The sequence below is a fragment of the Nesoenas mayeri genome (genome assembly GCF_963082525.1).
Source record: "Nesoenas mayeri genome assembly, chromosome: 11".
Lineage (NCBI taxonomy): Eukaryota > Metazoa > Chordata > Aves > Columbiformes > Columbidae > Nesoenas > Nesoenas mayeri.
The window spans coordinates 17570051-17589457 of NC_137563.1; the positions used below are offsets into that span (position 1 = coordinate 17570051).

The following is a 19407-nucleotide window of genomic DNA, read 5'->3' on the forward strand; positions in this document are numbered from 1 at the left end:
CTTAAAGATATTTAATGGCATGAGACTGTAATGTTCTGGTATTTCATGAAATTATTTCTCAAATCTAAGACCCTTATGCACTACACAGTAAGGAATGAAACTGGAAGCGCAGATGGGAAGGACAGACGTTAACCTTTTCTTCAGTTCCAAGCCTTTTGAGTTCTGTTAAAAGTTCTCGTATCATTGCTGAAACATTTTTGACTCCTCGCAGACCCTGACTCTGAGTAGCCAGGGAGAGGAAGGCTTGTTTGCCATCATTTTATGAACATATGAAAAAAAAGGTGTCATAAATGAACGTATCTACTTGGAAGCTGCATCAGGTTATCACACACAAGTTGCAATCAAGACCCATTTTTATTCTTAACAGTCCTGAATTCATGTCGCTTTTCCTCCCCTTTATTTCAATGTGGTTAAACAGATGCGAACCCCAAGACTGAAGATTAGCATATGAGATGCACAAAAATAACAGAATTTTAATTCATAAAATATTTTTGATTGGGTGGATACATTTGGGTTGATGCTTTCTATCAATTTGAGGATATAAGTGCTGGACGGCAAAATATTTACTGCCTAAAAGACAGTTTTCCAATGCAGTAAACGGCTTTAGACAATCTGAAGAAGGTAAAGCTCCAAATATAAAATATACAGCTACATTAGAGGGTTCAGAATACTTTAATCCTACAAATCTTGGGACGTACGCATCCCACCAGCATAACTCATGCACCCTCTGCTGGCAGTTTTCCTTTGCAAAAAACCCACAGAAGGTCTTGGTAGCAGCAGATCATGTTCACTGGGATTTTTTTGCACCTCTTCTCACATCTTTCTGTGTGTACTATGCAAACACAAACCCGCTATTTTTCCCAACAATATTAAGTCCGCGATGTCCCTGAAGCAACCGATCTACTGTGTACATTTACATTTGCTGTATCGCATCTGCGCAGTGAGCGTGAGGGTTTCATAAGGGAGCTTACTGCATACACGGAGCGAGCAGCACCTGGCTGTCAGCAGGCACAGCAGCTGCAACACGAACACGAAGCAACAGATTCGTTATACTACGTGTGTACAAAATGACCACCCTGTGTATGCTCGTTAAGCCCCAGAACCACCGAGGTTAACGTGTGCATGTTGTCCTGTGTGTGCACACTACACCCCGTGCTTTCGAAGTGCCAAATCTCTTGCAGATACAAGAAAGGAAGGGGCAAAGACACATATGTGCTTAATGTTAATTAAAAGGAGGAAACAGACATACACAATTTAAAAAAGCATCACTAGCGCTCTACAATACAGCTAAAAAGCCTCATAATCCTGATGTCACGGGAGAATTTCCCTGATTAAAAATAACCCACTTGCAGATTGTAAACAGCAATTAAAAATCCTGTCAGATAAACCCTAATCCTTGCAATGGGGTCTGCTCTCCTCTGGCTGTAGAGGCTGCTCCCCACACACAGCTCTGTATCAGACACTGGAGGATCCCCAGGGTGCCATTTATTTTATAAAGATATTAACATGACCGGGTGGTTTCTTCCCCCTAGAGCTGACCCCTGGTCCTGAGGCTCTTAAACCCCATGCTGGGCACAGAGAGGATCTGGAAGTGTCACCCTCCACACCATCCCCAGAGACCTCACAGCAGAAGGACCCATGGTCTGGGGGTGGGACACATGGTCTAGAGTTGGAACATATGGTTTGGAGTTGGGACACATCTCTATGGATCTTACAGAGCTGGTTGCTACCAAAAAAAAACAAGAGAGAAAACTGCAATTGGCTGCACAGCAAACTCAATATCTCTCCTGTGAGCAAGGGACCCCATCCAGCACTTAATTAGTTAATTAGAGCAGGTAACTGAGTGCTCACAGGTGTTGCCAGTTGCCCTGAGGACCTGAGCATCCCCTGGGCTGTAGGAGGTGTGGGCTATAAAAGGCCCTGGGGAGGAGCTGCTCTTTGTGCTGGACCCTGGTGGGCAGGATGAGGCCTGGAAGCAGCCTGGGGTTTGCTCTTTTCTGCTGGGTTCTGGGGGAGGTGGCTGCTTACAGCCCCTGGAGCCTCCCTGGACGGGAGGCAGAGCTCTGGGGGCACAGAGGGGACGTGGGGCAGCCCCGTGCCTTCCCCCAGCCCTCCCCATGGGCGTGGGTGGACATCTCTCAGCTCCAGGCTGCCGCCCCTCTGCACCCCGTGGCCGTGCGGTGCCACGAGGCGCAGGTGGTGGTCACGGTGCACAGGGACCTCTTTGGCACAGGGCGGCTGGTCAGGGCTGCGGAGCTGACCCTGGGCCCGGCCGCCTGCCTGCCTGCGGCCCAGGGCTCTGCTGACACCACCGTGACCTTCGTGGCCGGGCTGCACGAGTGCGGCAGCACCCTCAGGGTAAGGCTGGGGCCCGAGGGTGGGGCTGCATCTTGGGGTGCTGAGGCTGGCAGGGGGCTGTGGTGTATTTGGGCTTGGGGAAATGTTCTAAAGCTTTTCCTAGCAGCTGAACATCTCAGTCTGCCTTCCAAGGGCAGCAGAAGCTGGGCTGTCTTCTCTGGGGATGTGTGTGCAGTGAAGGGTGTGCAACAGGCAGAGAAATTAGTTGTTTCCTGGTGAATATAGATGTGTCTGAACGTTCCAGAAGAAACATCTCAGCTCTGAGTCTCTGGGCTTAAATGTGCTGCTCTGTGTGTGTTGCTGGGGAACAGTGACTGGATAATGGGTCTTGTCTTTCCCCAGGTGACTCCTGATGCTCTGATCTACAGCACGAGCTTAAACTACAAGCCAGTTCCTGCCAGCAACCCTGTCATCATCCGCACCAGCCCTGCCGTGGTCCCTATCGAGTGCCACTACCCAAGGTGAGCTGACGGAGGTGGGTACCAGGCAAGCCCTTCTGCTGCCCCAGAGCATTTAACCGTGGGCATCTCTTCCCCAGGAAGGCCAACGTGAGCAGCAATGCTGTCAATCCCACGTGGATGCCTTTTCGTTCCACCCTGGGCTCCGAGGAGAAGCTACCCTTCTCCCTGCGCCTCATGAATGGTAGGTTTTGGGTGAGGGTCTCCTCTTGTGCACAGCACCCTGGGATGGCCGTGCTTCTGCTGGGTGACACAGCTGGTGCTGTTATCACCCCAGTGCTCCTGGAACACCTGGGGTTGGGTAGAGTTTTGGTGAGTACTCAGGGCTTTGTGCCCATTGGGGTTTCCTTGGGGGGAAGCAGTGAAGAACAAGCTGCTGCCTGGTGTGACCTCTCTCCTTCCAGATGACTGGAGTGCTGAGAGAGTCTCCACTGTGTTTCAACTGGGAGAGGTCCTCCACTTCCAAGCTGGTGTCAACACAGAGAACCATGCACCTCTGAGGCTTTTTGTGGATAGCTGTGTGGCCACCCCAGCCCCAGCCAGGAGCTCTTCTCCCCAGTATGCCTTCATTGACTTCAGTGGGTGAGAGCTGGCTGTGCCCTTGTTTAGAGGTACCTTTCTGCAGGTGATGGATATCTCTGACAGTGGGATCATCCTGGCCCTTGCTTTTGTGTCTAGGTGCTTGGTGGATGGGCAACTGGATGATGCCAGCTCAGCTTTTATATCCCCAAGGCCCAGGCCAGATGTGCTTCAGTTTGCAGTAGATGCGTTCAAGTTTGCAGGAGGCTCCAGCAACCTGGTAAGTCCTTCCTAAAGCAAGTGAACTCCCTGGTCTAGGTGGGGTTGTAGCCTCATTCCATTAACAATGTCAATGTGGTTTTGTCTAGGATTACATTCCCAAGGCAATTGCCTCACAGCAACCTCAAAATGAGATCACTCTATATTACTGCTTCTGGGTCACAGTTCTCTGAGCTGAGGATATTCCTTGGAGACCAGTTCTGATACTGGTCAAGACAAGCCCTTCTGATGAGCTTCGGTATCTGAATCCCGGAGTGGCTTGAAGGCAGCAGGGTGGGGTTGAGCTGCTCCAGGGAGAGGGTGGTCCTGTTAGAGACCAGCTTCATGGTGCATGTGAAAGCCTGACCCCTCTGTTCTGCCTGGCCTCTCCAGATCTACATCACCTGCCACCTGAAGGTCTCCCCAGCTGACCAAGATCCAGACCCTCTGAACAAGGCTTGCTCCTTCAACAAAGCCAGCAACCTGTGAGTAGTTGGAACAGCGGCTTGAACAGAGGCAAAGAGCTTGGGCTTCTCATCTAGTGTGTGTCACCTTCCAGGAAGGAGGGGTTTGCCATCTGCATTTGGGAGGGTTTGGGTCTCTCTTGGGACACCTCAAAGCATGTGAGGGATCCCTACCACAGGGTAGGCTGGTGACCAAGCTCTTTTCTAGCTGGGATCCTGTGGAAGGCACCCAGGATATCTGCTCCTGCTGTGAGATGAGGAGCTGTGGCTTTGCCAGCCACTCCAGGAGGCTCCATGCTCCCTCCCGATGGCAAGGAGGACGTGTCCGGAGAGAACAGCCCTCCGAACTCGGTAGGTCTTGGCTTGCTTCTGGGGCTTCTGGCCATTGCGACAACTTGCTCAGAGCTGGGTGGCTGGAGATCCCTCATGACCTGTTGGCTCCTTCGTGCTGATACAAGACTTGGGAGAGCCAGATGTCCAGACAAGCTAGTGAGAGCTCAAAGATCCTCTCTTTCAGATCCCTTGGTGAGAGAAGCAGATGTTGTGGTTGGACCTCTCTTCATCCACAGCTGGCAGGATCACCCAGTTAAGAGGGCACCTCCGCAAGGTAGAGCAAACCCAGGGAAGGGGGAGGTTTGTGTGGCAGGTCCTGGCTCTGGCCATAACCACCTCCTTACTTTTCCTTCCTAGATGCAGGTCACTTGTGGATGTTATTGGAGCTGGCTGCAGTTGCTGCTGGTTTAGTCATGGTGGTCCTTGCTGTTGTAGGAGCTCTGCCTGCCTGCCAGAAACCCAGCAACCCTCTTTAAGTCACTTGTTTCAGCTTTTGTAGTATGTCCAATAAAAAAAGAAAAACAAACTGAAGGATTGTGAGAGGCTTTGTGGGGGGAGTGGAGAAGTATTTGTGTTTTCTTATCTCTAGAACTATGGAGTTGTGTTTTAGTCTCAAAACATTTTACCTTCATGTGGAGCTTCTTGGGTCTTCTCCATGCTGGTAGCTCTTTACTCAACCAGCTAAGGGTGTAGTAAGAGTTGAACCCCTCTCCTCCTGCCTGCTTCCGGGAGAGAAATCCATTTTTTTCTGGATGAGGAAAGGAGAAATCAAGCTGTGCTGGCTGAGGAAGGGAAAACAACTTGGGGCTTGGGGGCTGGGTACTGCTTGGGACAGAGGGAGGCCCCCATCTGCAGGGCAGCTCTGGGAGGTTGCAGTTCAGGCCCTACAGTGATTTTTTTTTTTTTTTTTTTTTTTTTTTTTTTTCAGCTCGAGCCCTTTTCCCACAAGCTTTATATCAGCCCCATCCCTATAGATTTTACTTCGGCTCCTGCCACAGACTCTTCATTTCAGCTCCAGGTCTCTGTCAGTTCAGCTCCAGCCCCGCAGGTTTCTCTTGGCTCCGCAGCTCCCAGCTGCAGTTCAGCTCTGGGATGCCGCAGCTCCAGCCCCGCAGTGATTGACCTATAGTGATTTCTCAGCTCCAACCCTACAGAGGTGTGTTCAACTCCAGTATTATTCCCACAAGCTTTATTTCAGCTCCAGCTCTACAGTGAATTTTTTCAGCTCCTGCCCTATGGTGTTTCAGCTCCAGCCCCAAGATCTTTATTTAAGCCCCATCCCTATAGATTTGTTTCAGCCCCAACTCCCTTTTTCCCACAAGCTTTATTTTTTTTTTTAACTCTGTGAGATTTCAGCTCCAGCCCTACAGTGATTTTTCAGCTCCAGCCCTATAGATTTTATTTCAGCTCCATCCATGCTGCAGATTCTTCAGTTCAGCTCCAGGTCTCCATCAGTTCAGCTCCAGCCCCGCAGGTTTCTCTCAGCTCCGCAGCTCCCGGCTGCAGTTCAGCTCTGGGATGTTGCAGCTCAGGCCCTACAGTGATTTTTCAGCTCCAGTGTTTTTCCCACAAGCTTTATTTGAGCTCCAGATCTGCAGTGATTTTTTTTTTTTTTTTTCAGCTCCAACCCTATAGATTTTATTTCAGCTCCAGCCCCTTCCCCAAGATCCTTATTTCAGCTCCAGCCCCAAGATCTTTATTTAAGCCCCATCCCTATATATTTGTTTCAGCTCTGGCCCCTTTTTTACCCATAAGCTTTATTTCTTTTTTTTTTTTTTTAACTCTGTGAGATTTCAGCTCAGGCCCTACAGTGATTTTTCAGCTCCAGCCCTATAGATTTTATTTCAGCTCCATCCATGCTGCAGACTCTTCAGTTCAGCTCCAGGTCTCCATCAGTTCAGCTCCAGCCCCGCAGGTTTCTCTCAGCTCCACAGCTCCCGGCTGCAGTTCAGCTCTGGGATGTTGCAGCTCAGGCCCTACAGTGATTTTTCAGCTCCAGTGTTTTTCCCACAAGCTTTATTTGAGCTCCAGATCTGCAGTGATTTTTTTTTTTTTTTTTCAGCTCCAACCCTATAGATTTTATTTCAGCTCCAGCCCCTTCCCCAAGATCCTTATTTCAGCTCCAGCCCCAAGATCTTTATTTAAGCCCCATCCCTATATATTTGTTTCAGCTCTGGCCCCTTTTTTACCCATAAGCTTTATTTCTTTTTTTTTTTTTTTAACTCTGTGAGATTTCAGCTCAGGCCCTACAGTGATTTTTCAGCTCCAGCCCTATAGATTTTATTTCAGCTCCATCCATGCTGCAGACTCTTCAGTTCAGCTCCAGGTCTCCATCAGTTCAGCTCCAGCCCCGCAGGTTTCTCTCAGCTCCGCAGCTCCCGGCTGCAGTTCAGCTCTGGGATGTTGCAGCTCAGGCCCTACAGTGATTTTTCAGCTCCAGCCCATTTTCCCACAAGCTTTACTTCAGCTCCAGCCCTACAGTGATTTTCCAGCTCCAGTATTTTTCCCACAAGCTTTATTTCAGCCCACATCCTGCAGTGATTTTTCAGTTCCTGACCCTTTCCAACAAGCTTTATTTCAGCTCAGGCCCTATAGATTTTATTTCAGCTCCAGCTCCTGCTGCAGACTCTTCATTTCAGCTCCAGGTCTCTGTCAGTTCAGCTCCAGCCCTGCAGGTTTCTCTCAGCTCTGTGGCTCCACTCTGCAGCTCAGGGATGTTGCATCTCTGGCCCTACAGTGATTTTTTTCAGCTCCAGTATTTTTCCCACAAGCTTTATTTCAGCTCCAGCCCTACAGTGACTTTTTTTCAGCTCCAACCCTATAGATCTTATTTCAGCTCCAGGTCTCCATCAGTTCAGCTCCAGCCCCGCAGGTTTCTCTCAGCTCCGCAGCTCCCGGCTGCAGTTCAGCTCTGGGATGTTGCAGCTCAGGCCCTACAGTGATTTTTCAGCTCCAGTGTTTTTCCCACAAGCTTTATTGCATCAGCTCCAGATCTGCAGTGATTTTGTTCAGCTCCAACCCTATAGATTTTATTTCAGCTCCAGCCCCTTCCCCAAGATCTTTATTTAAGCCCCATCCCTATATATTTGTTTCAGCTCTGGCCCCTTTTTCCCCACAAGCTTTATTTCTTTTATTTTTTTTTTAACTCTGTGAGATTTCAGCTCAGGCCCTACAGTGATTTTTCAGCTCCAGCCCTATAGATTTTATTTCAGCTCCATCCATCCTGCAGACTCTTCAGTTCAGCTCCAGGTCTCCATCAGTTCAGCTCCAGCCCCACAGGTTTCTCTCAGCTCCGCAGCTCCCGGCTGCAGTTCAGCTCTGGGATGTCGCAGCTCCAGCCCCGCAGTGATTTTTCAGCTCTGGTATTTTCCCACAAGCTTTATTGCATCAGCTCCAGCCCTATAGTGATTTTTCAGCTCAGGCTCTACAGTGATTTTTCAGCTCCAGTGTTTTTCCCACAAGCTTTATTTCAGCTCCAGATCTGCAGTGATTTTTTTCAGCTCCAACCCTATAGATTTAAATTCAGCTCCTGCCCTATGGTGTTTCAGCTCCAGCTCCTTCCCCAAGATCCTTATTTCAGCTCCAGCTCCAAGATCTTTATTTAAGCCCCATCCCTATATATTTGTTTCAGCCCAACCCCCTTTTTTTTCCCCACAAGCTTTATTTTTGTTTAACTCTGTGAGATTTCAGCTCAGGCCCTAAAGTGATTTTTTTTTTTTTCAGCTCCATCCCTATAGATTTTATTTCAGCTCCAGCTCCTGCCGCAGACTCTTCATTTCAGCTCCAGGTCTCCATCAGTTCAGCTCCAGCCCCGCAGGTTTCTCTCAGCTCCGCAGCTCCCGGCTGCAGTTCAGCTCTGGGATGTTGCAGCTCAGGTCCTACAGTGATTTTCCAGCTCCAGCCCATTTTCCCACAAGCTTTCTTTCAGCTCCAGCCCTACCGTGATTTTTCAGCTCAGGCCCTACAGTGATTTTCCAGCTCCAGTATTTTTCCCACAAGCTTTATTTCAGCCCACATCCTGCAGTGATTTTTCGGTTCCTGACCCTTTCCCACAAGCTTTATTTCAGCTCCAGCCCTATAGATTTTATTTCAGCTCCAGCTCCCACCACAGATTCTTCATTTCAGCTCCAGGTCTCCATCAGTTCAGCTCCAGCCCCGCAGGTTTCTCTCAGCTCCGCAGCTCCCGGCTGCAGTTCAGCTCTGGGATGCTGCAGCTCAGGCCCTACAGTGATTGTTCAGCTCCAGTATTTTTCCCACAAGCTTTATTTCAGCCCACGTCCTGCAGTGATTTTTCAGTTCCTGACCCTTTCCCACAAGCTTTATTTCAGCTCCAGCCCTATAGATTTTATTTCAGCCCCTGCCATACGATCTTTATTTCACCTCCAGCTCTCCATCAGTTCAGCTCCAGCTCTGCCTCGTGTCAGCTCCGTCTTTAAGGTATTTCAGCTCCGCCCGCTGTCCCAGTGTCTTCATTTCAGCTCCAGCTCTATGTACCTCGGTGTGATTTCAGCTCTGTGCTGTCTCAGCTTCAGCTCTAGAATCCAGCTCCTTCCTCCGGCAGCTGCTCACGGGGCTCCCAGCAGCGCTGCGGGCTGTTGACAAGGTTGTCAATCACTGTCACCACTCACGTATCAATACGAGATGTCACCACTGTCCCCATTTGATTGGCCGGCCCTGAATAGAGCCTTGGCCTCCCAGCCAATCGCAGGCGTTGGTGGCTGGCCCAGCCCCTCTATGCCCCGCCCACCTCGCCCAGCCCGGGCCGGAGCGGCCGCTGGATCTCCGGTTCGCATCCCCGCGGGCAGCGCTCGGGCCGGGGCTGAGCCCGAACCAGTCCCGAAGCGCAGCCCTGCGGCTCCGCTCCCGGCTCTGCGAACAGCGGGATCCCCCTTTGGGGCTGGAACCCCCGGGGTGATGGGGGGCGAACCCGAAGTGCTTGTGAACTGGGGGCACCTGCCCGGGGAGGAACGGGCAGGGGCAGCACCTTTCCCGGGAAACTTTATTGGACTTTATTATTATTGTGTCACCGTTATACACTATGCTTATAATAAAATAGTAATAGTTTATTATCTTTAGTTACATTATTTAAGCGCCGCCACCCCATCCGCAGCCGCCGCGGGGAGCCGGGCCCGGTCCCTTCGGCCCCGCACGGGCCTTCCCCGGTCCCCCCTCCGCTCCCGCTGCGTCCCCACTCAGGACCGGGCCCCTCACCGCCCCTGCGGGCCCGGGATCCGCTCGGCACCGCATCGACCTCCGGGGCCGCTGCTGCTTGACACAAGCGGGGAGCAGCGGCTGGGACGGGGACCCGCTCCCCCCCCGCCCGCCTCCTGCCCGGGGAGCGCGGCCGCGCCGCTCCTGCTCCCAGCCACCGCCTCTGACACGAATCGCGTGCCCGCCCTCGCGAACTGAGGTCCCGCCGCCAGCCAGCGCTGCCCCGCTCACCGGCGCGCCTCAGCTCCACAGCAACGGCTCCGACCGCCAGCCCGCCACAGCCGCCCTTCGTACTGACAGCCCCTCAGGCACGCCTTTTATATGCTCCGGTTCGGCCCCGCCCGACTGCTCCGCCAATCCCAGCCCCCCGCCAGTTCCCGCTCCACCCAATCGCGGCCCGCCTCTTCAATCCGCCCCCGCCCGGCTCCGCTGCCCCCGGAGGCCCCGATCCCTCCGCCACGGCTCGGGGAGGAGAGGCCCGGTGGGAGGGGAGGAAGCACCGTCCCGCCCCGTCCTCCTGCTCTGCCGCGGCGCCCCTCTGGAGAGCTCCCGGCCTGGGCGCCCCTCCCGGCCGGGAGCTCCGATGCTTCCTTGCTCTGGGGGAGTGAACTGGGACCGGGAGTGGCCTCGCTGGGGATCCTCCGGCCGCCCTAACCGGGACCCAACACCGCCTGCCGGGACTATGGCAACGGGGCCAGGTCCCGCGCTCTCCCGAAGGGGCCGCGGCGGGATCGGAGCCAGTGGGGACGCGGGGCCGGGCGGGGCGTGGGCGGATTGAAAGGACGCGTCCGGATTGGGCAGAGTGAGAACGGGCGGGCGGGGATTGGTGGGGCTGGGCGCTGTCTCGGACCGGGATTGGCCGGTTGGGAACCGGGCTGGAATGCGCCTGCGCGGGCAGGCGGTGGTGCCGGTGCGGAGCGGCCGTGCGGTGGTGCCGTTCGCGGGGCCCAGGTGAGCGGGGTGGCGGGAGGGTGGTGGTGGGGTTTGGAATAGTAATATAGCTGAGAATAGTAATAAAACAGTTATTATTTTATAATGTCACAGAGTGTTTCAAGAAGATGGACCCAATTTGAAAGCACTTTATCTCTGGAACAGCGAACTGCCCACGAGTGAAGCTCTTCCCACTTGGAAGGGTGGGGGACAGAATCTCACATGATTACCCAGCGCACAAACAGCCTCAGTCATTTGCAAGATGGTGACCCCGCAACAGAAGGCGTTTTGCGTTCTGCAATACAGCAAGACCGAATCCGTAATTGCGGTACGGCGTGCATTTCAACGGCACTTCGGCGTCGATCCGCCGATGCCAAAGAGCATTCGTCGTTGGTACCGACAATTTGAGGAAACGGGTTGTTTATGTAAGGGGAAGAGCACGGGGCGACCACGCACATCAGAGGAGAACGTGAGAAGAATTGAAGAGAGTTTTCTGCGCAGCCCACACAAATCCACTCGTCTTGCCAGCCAGGAACTTGCGATCCCTCACACAACGGTCTGGCGGGTGTTAAGGCAACGTTTAATAATGAGGCCTGTGTGTGTGTCTCCCCCCTCCCCAGGGCCTGGGGACACACTGGGCTCTGTGTCCCCTCAGCAGGAAGGTGGTGGTGAGGAGGGGTGCAGATCCTACAGGGACGGAGGAAATGGGCTGGACCAGGCAGGTGGTCCCGGCCCTGATCCCAGTCCCGGTGGGTCCCCAGCGCACTCCCGCAGTGGTGCTGGTGGCCAGGGCCACGCCACAGGCACCATCCAGGACACTTTGAGTGACCCTGGGGCAGGGGAGCTCTGCCCAGACACTCGGGGAGGTGAGGGGCCCAGGGAGTCTGTGGCTTTGGGGCCAGGGGTCCCATGCGTCTGGGGGGTCCCATGTGTCTGGGCATCCCGTGTGGCTGGGGGTGTTGGGGTGTTGGGAGAAAAAGGCACTTCAAGAGGTGTTTGGGAGTAATTCAACTGTCATCTGGATGTTGTCCATGCAGCAGGTGGAAAGAACACAAAGCATTTATACAAAGGTTACTAAAACTTGGTAAATCATTAAACTGTTGGTAAATTTTTGTGTAATTGTGACACGTTGCCATTGTGAAATATACTGCTTTGAAATTGGGTCCATCTGTTTAAAACACCCTGTATTATAAGCCGAACGTATAACAGTAACTTAAAAAAAAAATAGGTACAATAAAGCTTTCCCTGTAGGGTGGGTGCATCCCAGTGCCCTGGGGATGGTTTGTCCCTGTGGGAGGAGGTGCTCCCCCCCAAGTTCCCAAGCACTCCCCTCCTGGGCCTTGGAGGTGTTTGCAGCCCCAAACTGGGGATTGAGTGCTGTGTTTGATGCCTGAGAACAAGCCCAGGGGCTGTTTTGGGGCTGAAAAAGCCAGCACGGTTGTGGGGTTCAGCAGGCAAAAAAACCCAGAAGACTGTTGTGTTTTCAGAGACGGGGCACAGAGCCTTAGGGCTGCACTTCTGGGCCTGAAAACCAACTGGGGGGTTGGGATCTCAAGGCTGTTTCTGGGGCTCAGACCCACCCCAAGTGCTGCCTTTTGGGACAAGGAACTGGGGGCCAAGCAGCCCTTCCCAGCCCCAAAACACCAGCTCTGGGAGTCAGGAGGAGGTTGATGTTGGGGTGGCGGTTCTGGTTGCCTTTGTCCCACAAATCACAGGATGCCAGCATGTACCAGGCTGAGCTCAACGCAGGAGATAGTCCCTGGGCAAAAAACAGGGCTTGAGGGGCCAAGGCTTTGTTCAGGACATGCTAATCAAGGTAATATTGGGACAGTGATTGACTTGCGACCTTGCCAACTGCCCCCAGTGCTGCTATGAGAGCCGGGAGCAGCTTGCAGCAGCGCTGGAGCTGAGATGCATGGCTGAGGCTGAAATGATGCAGAGCTGGAGCTGAAATAAATTGTGTAAGGGCGGAGCTGGAGCTGCAGCTGGAACAAAGCTTGTAAGGGTAAAGAGGAAATAAACACAGCAGGACTGGGCTGGAGCTGAAATAAGGATGGTGGGGCAGGGGCAGAAATACTGGCCGTAGAGCTGGAGCTGAAATCTGTACCATCTGAAACACAGACCGGAGTGGAGCTGAAACATGTCAGAGCTGCGGCTGACATCAAGAGACGGGAGCTGAAATAAACACTGCAGGTTCGGAGCTGACATTACGCAGAGCTGGAGCCGAAATAAATGCTGTACGCTGGGACCTGAGCCACGGGAGCGGGCCCGGAGCCGACCGGGGCAAGGGCCAAAACGAAGCGGGACGGAGGGAACCGGAGCCGCTTACTCCGGGGGCAGCGCCGGGAACCGCCGCGACAGCGGGAACGGGGCGGGCGGTGTTTAAACGGGCGGAGCGGGGCGGAGCGAAGCGGCCCCTCCCACGGGGCAGCGGCCGCCCCCAACTCCAGCCCCGGGGCCGCCCGGCCCCCGCCCCGGTCCCCGGCCGCGCAGCGCTCCCGGGGCCGCTGGCGCTGATGTCCTGGGGTTCCGGCCCCAAGGCCCCTGCCCACCCGTAGAGCCACTCGGGAAACCCCTCGCCTCCGAGGGTCGGGCCCCGCCGCCGGGGCGGGGACGGGCGGAGCGGCCGCAGCACCTCCCGCCCGGGAGCGGTTCCGGGTCGCGCAGGCGGGGTCTGCGGCGGCACCGGGGACCGGCGGCGACATGGTGGGGCGGGGGACGGCGGCGGGTGGGGGGCGAGGCGGGCAGGTCCGCGGCGGGCTCTGACCGTGCCTTCCCCCGCAGCGGTTCCGCTTCTGCGGGGACCTGGACTGTCCCGACTGGGTCCTGGCCGAGATCAGCACCCTGGCCAAAATCGTTAAGTGCCCGCGCCGCGCCCCTCCCCGTCCCCCTGCCCGCCCCGGGCCCGGTGCTCACCCTCCTTGTCCCCCCGCAGTCCTCGGTGAAGCTGAAGCTGATCTGCGCCCAGGTGCTGCGGGACCTGCTCGGGGAGGCCATCGAGGTGAGGGGGCCTCCGTGTGGGGTTACTGGGCTGGAGGCAGGGCGTTATAACGCTATAATTTCATAATTAGCGATATTACTGGCTTAAATATTCTTAATGCAAGCCTCGGGATTAAGAATGCTACCAGCCAGTGCTAGTAATAATAATATGGCTGTTAAGTGTTAATAGTATTAATGCTAAGGTGAAAATTATTAGTGTTACTGTTGGTGGTGAGCGCATTCCGTGGCTGTGCGGTACCGGGTGTTTGTCCTGACAGCCCTGCACTCTGCTCTCCTGCAGTATGAGAAGATCCTGAAGCTGACCTCGGATGCTAAATTAGGTGAAGCCCTGCTGCCCCAGCCCCCACTGGGGACCCTCTGGACAGTGATCTGGCAGGGGATGCCTTCCCACAGCAACAGAGCCAAACCTCCATCCCACCCACAGACTCAGGAGACGTGAAGGCGACCATCGCTGTCCTCGGCTTCATCCTCTCCAGTGCCGCCAAGCACAATGTGGATAGCGAGTCCCTGTCGAGTGAGCTGCAGCAGCTGGGGCTGCCCAAAGGTGGGGCGTCCCTTCAGGTGTCACCATAGGCTGGACCTGCTGGAATGTGCTGGGGCTGAGCTGGCAGCCCCCAGCACTGCCTTCTTCATGCCCAGCGCAGGGTGGCAGCCATGTGGTCCCCGGTCACCTCCCCTCCACGCCATCCATCCCTGGGGACTCCTCTGGGTCTGTTACTGGGTTTTGGTAGCAGTGACACCAGCACGAATGGGTGGTTTTGTTGTCTTGTCTGTCCCTCTGTGCAGAGCACGCCAGTGGGTTGTGCCGCTCCTACGAGGAGAAGCAGAGCTCCCTCCAGGACAGCCTCAGGGCCTGCAGCCTGAGACGTGAGTGTGGTGTTGGGAGGCTTGGGGGTTCAAGTCACCCTACCTGAGCAGCTGGGGTGCTGACGCTGCCTGCCCTCTCCAGTGAGCCAGCTGGGCTCGGTGTCCTGGCGGGTGGATTATACCCTCAGCTCCAGCGAGCTGCGGGAAGTCAATGAGCCCCTCGTGCATCTAAACTTCAACGTGCGGGATGGGGAGCACGGGAGGACAGCAACCATCCCCATGGCCCTCTCGGCTGACAAGTTCCGAGTGCTGCTGGCAGGTGAGGACACAGGAGGGGCAACAACAGGGACCCCTGGTCCCATGGGGCTGCTGGGGGGGATGCTGCAGCACCTGTCGCCCCCCACCACTGCCTCCTTCCTCTCCTCAGAGCTGAAGCAGGCCCAGGCCCTGATGAACACCCTGCTTTGAGTAGCCAGAAGAGGCGATGGTGGGAGGTGCCGACGCTGGATCACAGGGCAGGACCTGCTGCGCCCAACCAGGCACAGCTGGGGAAGGGGCAGGCGGGGGCAGCTTTCCCAGCCCTCGCTGCGGCGCCCGGGGCGAGCCTGTCCCCGGGGACACTCCAATAAAGATAACGGTGACCAAGCCGCGTGTCCCGTGTGTGTGTCCCGTGTGTGTCCCCGCGGCGGGACTACAGCTCCCGGCGCGCCCCGCTGGCCGCGCAGCGCATGGGAGGCGGGGCGGGGCGTGTCTGCGGGCAGCGGCGCGGCCGCGGGTCCGGAGCGGCGGCGATGCCGGAGTGCCCGGAGCTGCACCTGGCCGGGCGCTACATCAACGAGGCGTGCGGCGGGCTGGTGTTCTCGGGCGGCGTGGAGCGCTCGGCGGTGGGCAGGGGCCCGGAGGTGCCGTTCCGCAGCGAGGCCTACCGCATCTCGGCCACCGCCCGGGGCAAGGAGCTGCGGCTCACGCTGGCCCCGCTGGGTCCCGGGGCCGCCCAGGACCTCGTGTTCCGCTTCGGCATGTCGGGGTCGTTCCGGCTGTGCCCTGCCGCCGAGCTGCCCCGCCATGCCCACCTGCGCTTCCTCACCAGCGAGAGCCCCCCCCGCGCCCTCTGTTTCGTGGACGTCCGTCGCTTCGGCTCCTGGCGCCTGGGGGACGCCTGGCAGCTGGACCGCGGGCCCTGCGTCGTCTCCGAGTACCAGGCCTTCAGGTGAGCGCCCCAGCGCACTGTTAGCTGCAGCTCCTCTGCTTCGTTTGGGCTGCTTTTGCTGTACTGCAGTAAGATGGCCATGCCCAGGTGTACCTTCCTCGTGCTCCATGCTCTGCTGCAGGGAGAATGTGATGAAGAACCTGGATGACAAGGCATTTGACAAGCCCATCTGCGAGGCGCTCTTAAACCAGAAGTTTTTCAATGGGATTGGGAATTACCTGCGCGCTGAGATCCTGTATAGGTAAGGTGGGCTGAGTACTCGCTGACCTGCCATGGAGGTTTCGTCTCCAAGTGTTTGTCAGAGCTGATGGTTCCTTGGCTAAGCCGCCTGGGCCTCCTCACCTGGTAAGCACAGGCAAGTGCCAGAACTGTGTATAACAGATGGACTCTCTCAGGTTGAAGATCCCTCCCTTTGAAAAGGCTCGGACTGTGCTGGAGGCCCTGAAGGATCAGGAGCAGACAAGGAGGAAGAAGGTGGGGAGTACCTAGTGCTTTTGCAGGGCACGTTTCCAGACAGGCACCACGCCAGGGACTTGTTTGAGTGTGGCCCTGCAGGACATCTTGGCAGCTTTCTGGGATCCTGGGTGTCTCTTGGCTTCCATACAGGGAGCCAAACTGTGCTGAAAAACGTTCCTAATTCAGGTTTGGGCTCAGCAGCAGAGGTGGTTCAGTTTGCTTCCAGTCCCTAGTTTGGTGCTCTGGCTCTGCTTTGGGCTTAGCTAGGCACAAAGCTCTTGTTCAGGTCTGCTCTTTCGGGCTTGTTCCAGCTCAGGGTTTGGCGTCATTTTCAGTTTGTGTTTGGTTCCTCGCTCTGATGGGGCAGAACATTGTCAGGAGGCCCTTGCAGAGTTCACACAGTCTCGCACACAGTTGTCAGGAGATACTTGCCACTCTGAGTCTTTCCCAGCCTGACAGCAGGGATTTACCCTTCACAACTATAAAACTTACTGCACAGGATCTTTCTTCTCGAGCACGTTACTGTCCTTTGCCACGAACACCCATGTCTGGGCATGTCTGCCCCTCCATCGGAGCGGCAAACAGGGCGCAGCAGTTCTGTAACCTCACGTGTGCAGTGTTTGTTCACGTGTGGCCGGGCTGGTGAGCTGTGACAGCTCCCCCGGCACATCTCTGTATGCTGCGCTGGTGCCCCACAGTGCTCAGCTTCTGCCTCAGGAAGCCTCTGCGGGTATTTGGGGTGAGTGAAGGGGAAGGGGTGAGGGAAACAAACACTTTGCAAGCTTAAAATCTCAGGGGAAGCCTGCAGTAGAGCCCATGGCTGATCTTGTGGCCTCGGGGGAGAGTAAGGGGCTATTTTAAAGGAGGCTGAAAACAAAGCATATGACTCAAGGGCTGTTCTTACAAACTGCTGGTGGTTCTGTGTGCTGACGCTGTGGGGAATGTGCTAATGTGCAATTCAGTTTGAAGCCTGCAATGGAGTGAGCTCCAGGATGGCACAGGGTGGCAGCTCATCCTCAGGAGGGCAAGAGGAGATGGGAAATTTGGGTGGTATTGGGGAGGAGGGCTGGGCTGGTTGGAATGTGACTTCCCTCCCCTTTTCCACCCCTGCAGAATTCTTCCCTGACGCTGAGCAAGAAGCTGAAGCAGATGCGGGAGAACCCGGATCTCCTGGAGCTGTGCCACACTGTGCCCATGGAGGTCATTGCGACGGGTGAGGTGACAGGACAGGGAGCTGGGGAACAGAGACAGCCGGGGCTGGCCGGGAGGCCTGGGATTTGTGTTCCTGGCAACAGGAGGCTTGGAAGGGACCCCAACACCATGGTCTGTACTTCCTCTCTACTTCTGTCCTTTCCCTCTCTCCCTTCCCAGAGAAAAACCTCCTTGACCCTGATCACTCGGATAACTATGCCGCCTTCAAGAACTGGCTGCAGTGTTACTTGGTGCCTGGCATGAGCTCCCTGCGTGACCACAATGGCAGGACCATATGGTTCCAGGTAGGAGTCTGGGGTCGCTGCCTGGGTGTCCCCCAACCACTCCTTTATGGGGACATCAGCCCATTTTCTGTTTCCCAAGAGCCCCCAGCATTACGCTGTGTCCCTGGGGGTCTCCCTGTCTGACATACTGCTGTGACTGCTGGACTTGGAGGTGACAAGGACCCGCTTTGTGGTAGCCAGCCGGCCCAGGTATGGCAGGCAGAGGGGCTGATTGCAGGAATGGGGTGCGTGCGGGTGGTCTGGCTGCCCTGTTCCACCCTCCTGTGCCCTGTGTTGGGGTGAGGCACGGTGCTGGGGCCTTGCAGAAGGAGCAAGTCCCCCGGCCTCCCGAGCAGACCTGGCTGTTTCCCTGCTGCTGTCCTGGCTGCGGGGTGGAGAAGGGGCACGGATTCTGCTGCGGCCACATGCAGAATGGCTGTGCCCCAGTCAATGCTCTGTCACCTTCCTTGCAGGGAGAGCCTGGCCCCATGGCTCCCAAAGGTGAGTGGCCTTTCTCCTCCCCATGGGACCCGTGCTTGTTCAGGAGGGCTGGAGCCTGGGCAGCCCGTGCTTGCTGTGCAGCGCAGGGGCAAAGGCAGGAGCAAAGCCGCTCTCCCTGAGGTGCTGACGGGCCACCGATGGCGCCTGCTGTCCCCAAATCTTCCTACCCCCCTGCCCGGGCACAGCCTTTGCACCCACAAGGTGCTTTTCTGGGCACCGATCTCCTCACCCTGCCTAACCTGGACACGTCTTCTCCCGCAGGGCAGAGGTCCCGCAAGAAGCGCGCTCAGCTGAAAGCAGATCCTGAGGCTCTGACCCCTGAGGTAAGAAACTTTGGGGCTCATATGGCTCCTGCTGGGTCTGGAGGCTGCTTGGTTCCCCGAGCCTTGCTCAGGGTGCTCCCAGATTCACAGTGGGGCTCCTATCTGCAGTTTCTCATCGTCTGGCAGTCCAAGCACACTTCTGCTGCTAAGCTCTGGCTCTGATGTCCACCCAGGTCACCACACGTGCTTCAAAACGGCGTCCCAAGACTGCAGAAAACCCCCCCGAGTCGGCTGAGGAGGTGGCTGATGGGCCAAGGAAGGGACGTGCTCGTGGGAGGAAGAAAGCGACCGCTGCTCCGGCCCCGTCCCAGCCTGAGGTGCCGGTTAAAGCCAAAAGAAGCCGCCAGACGCCTGCGCGCAGGGGCAGAGGTGAGGCTGGGAGTCCCTGTGGCTTTCAAATGCCCAGGTGGGGATGTGGGAGAACCGGGCACCCCCTCACCCTTCACCTTCTCATTTCCCTCTCCATCTTCCAGGTGCAGCCCCTGCCGTGTGAGTGTTGCACGCCGCCCCCGTCCCGAGGGGCGTTTTAACATTTTAATAGCTGAAGGAGCTCAGGGAGGGTCTGGCCAGGGGCCTGGGCTACTGCTGGGGGGAAAAGGGGCTGCTCTGTACCCATGATCACACCTGCTTGCTGCTGCGGCTGCTGCATCCTGCCCATGTGCGAAGAAGCTGGGCTTGGCGATGGGGCTGATTGATCCTGTGTCCTGCTGCTGTCCCCAGGCATTTGAGGGGAATAAGGGTCATGCTGCCTATCATGCTGGACTGACCCATTCCTTTGCCTAAAAGTGCATTCCCCTCTCCCCTTTCTGGTTGCTGCCTGGATCATTGTTTTTAGCTGACTAATAAAGTATTTTGTGTAGAAATCAGCATGCATGCCTTGTTTTGTGCTAAGGATAACCTCCTTATGCTCAGCCTCTTCCCTAGGTGGACTGGAACAGTCCCACCTGGCAGGGACACCCTTCCCTGGTGGACTGGAACTCCCATCTCACCCCCCCCAAAATAAAGGTAAGCTCTGCCTCCCCAGTCCCGGGAGTGAGGTGGTGCTGAGGAGGACGCTAAGAGAGCAGAAGCTACAACAGAGCCCCTGAAAGGAGGCAGATCAGT

General features: G+C 55.9%; 3 protein-coding genes and 1 long non-coding RNA gene across 4 annotated transcripts; all 4 read left to right on the forward strand.

Annotated features, from left to right (window-relative positions):
• Nucleotides 1-880: 880 nt before the first annotated feature.
• On the forward strand, nt 881-8977 carry LOC308044717 (zona pellucida sperm-binding protein 3-like; the record flags this gene model as incomplete). Its single annotated transcript, XM_080351585.1, has 8 exons — nt 881-946; nt 2110-2358; nt 2701-2819; nt 2897-3000; nt 3221-3398; nt 3495-3615; nt 3987-4078; nt 4266-8977. 8 exons carry the CDS (start codon nt 881-883, stop codon nt 4507-4509), a joined length of 1173 nt encoding a protein of 390 aa, XP_080207711.1. The 3' UTR covers nt 4510-8977.
• Nucleotides 8978-10515: 1538 nt separating this feature from the next.
• On the forward strand, nt 10516-11696 carry LOC308044453. Its single transcript, XR_013922617.1, has 2 exons — nt 10516-10552; nt 10646-11696. It is a non-coding gene; the product is annotated as an uncharacterized lncRNA (long non-coding RNA).
• A 1414-nt stretch (nt 11697-13110) lies between these two features.
• Nucleotides 13111-14974, forward strand: COMMD4 (COMM domain containing 4). The gene is made up of 8 exons (XM_080351272.1): nt 13111-13237; nt 13316-13387; nt 13467-13532; nt 13812-13851; nt 13956-14075; nt 14318-14398; nt 14481-14657; nt 14766-14974. Exons 1-8 carry the CDS (start codon nt 13235-13237, stop codon nt 14804-14806), a joined length of 600 nt encoding a protein of 199 aa, XP_080207398.1. The 5' UTR covers nt 13111-13234; the 3' UTR covers nt 14807-14974.
• Nucleotides 14975-15129: 155 nt separating this feature from the next.
• Nucleotides 15130-19051, forward strand: NEIL1 (nei like DNA glycosylase 1; the record flags this gene model as incomplete). The annotated part of the gene is made up of 9 exons (XM_080351331.1): nt 15130-15548; nt 15670-15789; nt 15944-16007; nt 17118-17217; nt 17376-17500; nt 17953-17980; nt 18242-18303; nt 18477-18672; nt 18777-19051. The coding sequence occupies 9 exons, from the start codon at nt 15130-15132 to the stop codon at nt 18794-18796; spliced, it is 1134 nt and encodes a 377-aa protein (XP_080207457.1). The 3' UTR covers nt 18797-19051.
• Between the last annotated feature and the right edge of the window lie 356 nt (nt 19052-19407).